General features: G+C 45.2%; 1 protein-coding gene across 2 annotated transcripts in view; it reads right to left on the bottom strand.

The window, feature by feature from the left end:
• The window catches only part of LOC103377761 (A disintegrin and metalloproteinase with thrombospondin motifs 8), a 16,667-nt gene extending 13,265 nt beyond the window's left edge, over window positions 1-3,402 (bottom strand). Inside the window, exon 1 of one of the 2 annotated variants that reach the window (XM_008308698.3) lies at window positions 2,200-3,402. In XM_008308698.3, coding sequence (XP_008306920.1) covers window positions 2,200-2,940 — 741 coding nt within the window. In that variant the 5' untranslated portion in view covers window positions 2,941-3,402. The remainder of the gene's footprint in view (window positions 1-2,199) is intronic. The other variant, XM_008308700.3, reaches the window with a different exon arrangement.
• Window positions 3,403-3,836: the final 434 nt, after the last annotated feature.

The raw sequence follows: 3,836 nt of genomic DNA, 5'->3' as shown, positions 1-3,836 counted from the left end.
ATGCAGAGGGGGGTGGGGGGGGGGGGGGGGGGGGGAGCAGCAGAGCAGAGGTGTGAGTTCACTTCCATTCATAGGAACCTTAAATCACAAGCACAAACCGTCAGTGAGTCTGTGCAGTTTTGTCAGTAATTTACGATGACCCTGATGATTCCCTGATGCCAGAATAATAATTGTCTAAGTGCTCGCCGCAAGAAGGATTAAGAGGGATTATTCGAAGCACCTTGGACCTGTAGATGACCTCATTTGTTGGCCGACGCAGATTTGTGATAAGATAAAAACGACGAATCAGACGCTCTCTATCAGACAGCCAAACAGATGATTTCAAAAAGAGGTTCTTGTTTAACTTTGATCACTAAAACTACACGATGACCAACACCGGACGCAACGATACTTATATCCTAAGGATGAATAAAAAGCCTACTTTACCGTCCTTAAAACACACTTAAAGACAATGATTTGTGCTGTAGGAGAACTCCTGTGTCACAGATTAACGTCGTTGTTCCTTAAACCATATATATTTATGTCTTTAATGGCTCAGACAGATGAACGTGACATTCAAATCTGTGCTCCCGTTCACAGCTTCGTCTTCTCTTATCGTGTCTTAACATCTCTGAGCGGTTTGTGGGCACTGCTGAATGGATAAAGAGCTGGACCTTTTACCCAGAAGCCTCAGGTTTTGAATTACTCATTCTCCCTGGGCAAGACACTTAAGCTCAAGATGCCCCACTGCTGATCCCAACCCTGGAGAAAGGGGTGAGTATCAGAAAGAGCATCTGGTGCAACAGCAGGAAGTATCACCAGAAAGAGCATCTGGTGCAACAGCAGGTCCGACAAATGCCATTCAGTTTTATCGAAGCTGGATCTTTCAAAACAGGTCCTACACCTAAAAAAAAAAAGATTTCACATAATAATACAAGCTTCTAATTAGTTGTGTAGATATTATTAGACACCGGTTAGTACTAACAGTTTGTTTCAGTAAAGGTATCCCGTCAGAAAAGGCTCCGACTCCAGCACGTGCTAGCGATGATAAATGACAGGAAATGTGTTAGACACGCTTCCTTGTATTTTATCCTTCACCTTCCAAACATTTGAGGAATGTGGAAGCAGTATTTAATACTCCGCTGTCGTCTACGTGACTTCACTTACATAAAGGGCTGATCCAAATAGTTGCGGAGGCAGCTCTTTCCACAGCACTGTCATGGTTTTGTGCTTAAGTGGAAGGGAATTTAAATCATATTTATTGGGCTGGAATTCGTGCCATCGGGTGATTTGTAAAGTCTCGGGATGATGATCTCCCACAGAAAGGTTTTTGTCTGCGAATTGAACACACGGAGACCAACATGTTGGATGTTTTTCCTGTGGCCTCTAAAATCACCTAATGCTCATTAAAGAAAATGGTCTTGTTTGTAATTAAAACTGAAACCAAAGCCAAGTCTTTCAGCCGTGTTTTTATCCGCTTGACCCTGGTTCCCATTTGCTCTGGGCTTAATGTGGTGCATGGCTGAGTGTTTGGCAACTGCGTAGCTCCTTAAGTACAAACAGACTACAATTTGGCTGCGGCCAAATCATAAGATTGTCCTACTTTTGTTTAAATGACTAAATGCCTTTGGTTTAACTCTGGCTTTTACTAGAACAGATCTCGTGGGTGATTTCATAAGAACTTTTCCATGAGGACACAGTCACCATTTAATGCTGCTTGGATTTAAAGACCTCTACACTTTGACATATAGTGCTGCAGACACAGAAAAATGCACATTTTAACCAATTACTATGACACTGAATGGATATGGAATGGATCAGAAGGTGTGAGCCATGTGAATCTTCAGCGGATGACGCTGAAGACCTGCTGCCAAATCGTGACCAAGTCCAGAGGAATGCGGTGCAGCATTGCTTGCATTTCTGTTGCCTGACCTCTTTCTCAGACTGTGGAAAACAGGGAGCTCACCGACTTCCTCCCATGCGTCTTTTGCGCTTTTGCCTTTTTTTATGAGGCAGCACAGGGAAAACAAACCCGCACCAGTAAATTACCTGAAGGCCGTAAAAGTTGACAGATGTGGAAAAGAAATGGACTGAAAAGCGACCCAGTGACGTCTTTTGGGTGTTTTCTTTTCGGATTGTCTAAACTACCACGTTAATGTGGCCTTTGTTTATGCTCTGTCAACTGTGTGTGCAGGAAGGAATGAGTTCATTGTATCTGACCTTTATTTCATCTCCATAGAAGTGGGTCATGGTTGAGTCAGCCACCACCAGGGTCTCTATGAACCGTGGCGCGGAAACAAAGCGTCTCCTTCGGGGTTGTCCTCGTGCGTCACTGTCGCTGTGCGTAAAAGTTTCCCCGTCTCCCTTCTCCGCTCCGCGCTCCTCCGCCGTTCGATTGAACAGGACCGAAACGCCGTGACCTTTGGCGACAGTCCTCCTTTTTATCACATGCAGATGCTCGGTATTGTCTGGCCCCGAACTGGCGCCGTGTTTGGGCTCAATCAAATAGTCGTTCCCCTTGGTGATGAAAGCACCGGAGATGCCGGAGCACAGACTGACAGCCACGACCGAGTTACGGTCATAGTCCACGGTCCCGGAGTAAAAGCAGCTCCTGAGTTGTCCTTCACTGTCCTCTGTACGGCTCGGGGACATCTGGAGCTCTGGCTCCGGAGCGTCGTTGTCACCTGAGGCGCTGCGTAAAGCACCAGCATCTCTGGAGCTGAGTCGCTGGATGGAGAAGGACGGAGCGATGAAGCTGGTGTCAGGCACCAGATTCAGAGTCATGTCCTTGCCAAATGCGTGGATAACGAATCTCTGCTCTTCCCCGCTCCGTTTCCAGAACCGACCGTTGGTTCTTGAGTTTATCCGAACAGGTACAACATCCTCTGATTCAAATGAGGAGGACAGAGCCGCGTTCATTACGCACATGGATAAAAAGACCAAACGCACAGTGGAGCGCATCTTCTGCAGTAGGAATGAGTGGCACGTTCCAAAAAAAAGTAAACAAATAACTGATGACAATGTATGTCCTTTATTTCAGTAATGGATGCGCCTTCTGGAAAGGTTTTCTTCCTACACTCTGAGCTGCCTTCAAATTCAATCAGATTCCTCAGTGCAGTGGGGCAGACTCGGTTACAGTAAGTCTGCTGTTTGATTTAAGACTGTCTGGGTTGTTGATTTTTTTTTTCTAATTCCCCAAAGCAGACTGAGTCTTGTTGTACCGCTCAGCAGCTCGGCTGCTGTCTGGACTCAACGCTGGTATTTATACTTTCAGCTCTTCCTTCGACGTGTGGGGGGGTATTTTTGATATCCTGGAAAATCTCCTCCCACTCGCACTTCAGCAGAAACTCTCAGACGAAATGGATCCAATGAGAACAGGTCGACACTCCCCCCAACGACCGCGCTCCTATTATTAACTCAGCCGCGGCTGGACAGCAATACTATGCATAGCTGGAAGTCCGCTACTCCAGTTATTTCAGAGTGTGTGAGTGGCACACGTGCACGCGCGCGCGCGCACACACGAACACACAGGAGGCATGAGAGAGAGAGAGAGAGAGAGGGCGCTCTGCTATATCCATCAACAAAAGCAAGGACCACCGGTTGAAAGATAAAGGCGCAGTTCGCGTTTTCTCTCTCTTAAAATTACATTTATGCAAGAATAAAAATACATTTTTTAAATTTAAAAAACATTTTGTGTAGCAACAATTTAAACATTTTTAAAACAATTAAAAAAACTTCAAATGTTTAAAAATAAAAAATATGAAAATAGATGCTTTTTAATTTTGTATGTTGTAAATATATGTTTTTACAGCAGAGGGACGTGTGGGCAGTATGTCAAAGGGAGTCTGAACGGTCTT

This window comes from Cynoglossus semilaevis, chromosome 4, assembly GCF_000523025.1.
Source record: "Cynoglossus semilaevis isolate Cse_v1.0 chromosome 4, Cse_v1.0, whole genome shotgun sequence".
NCBI classification, from domain to species: domain Eukaryota; kingdom Metazoa; phylum Chordata; class Actinopteri; order Pleuronectiformes; family Cynoglossidae; genus Cynoglossus; species Cynoglossus semilaevis.
Note: the sequence above shows the minus strand (reverse complement) of the source record. Positions and strands in the feature narration are given on the sequence as shown.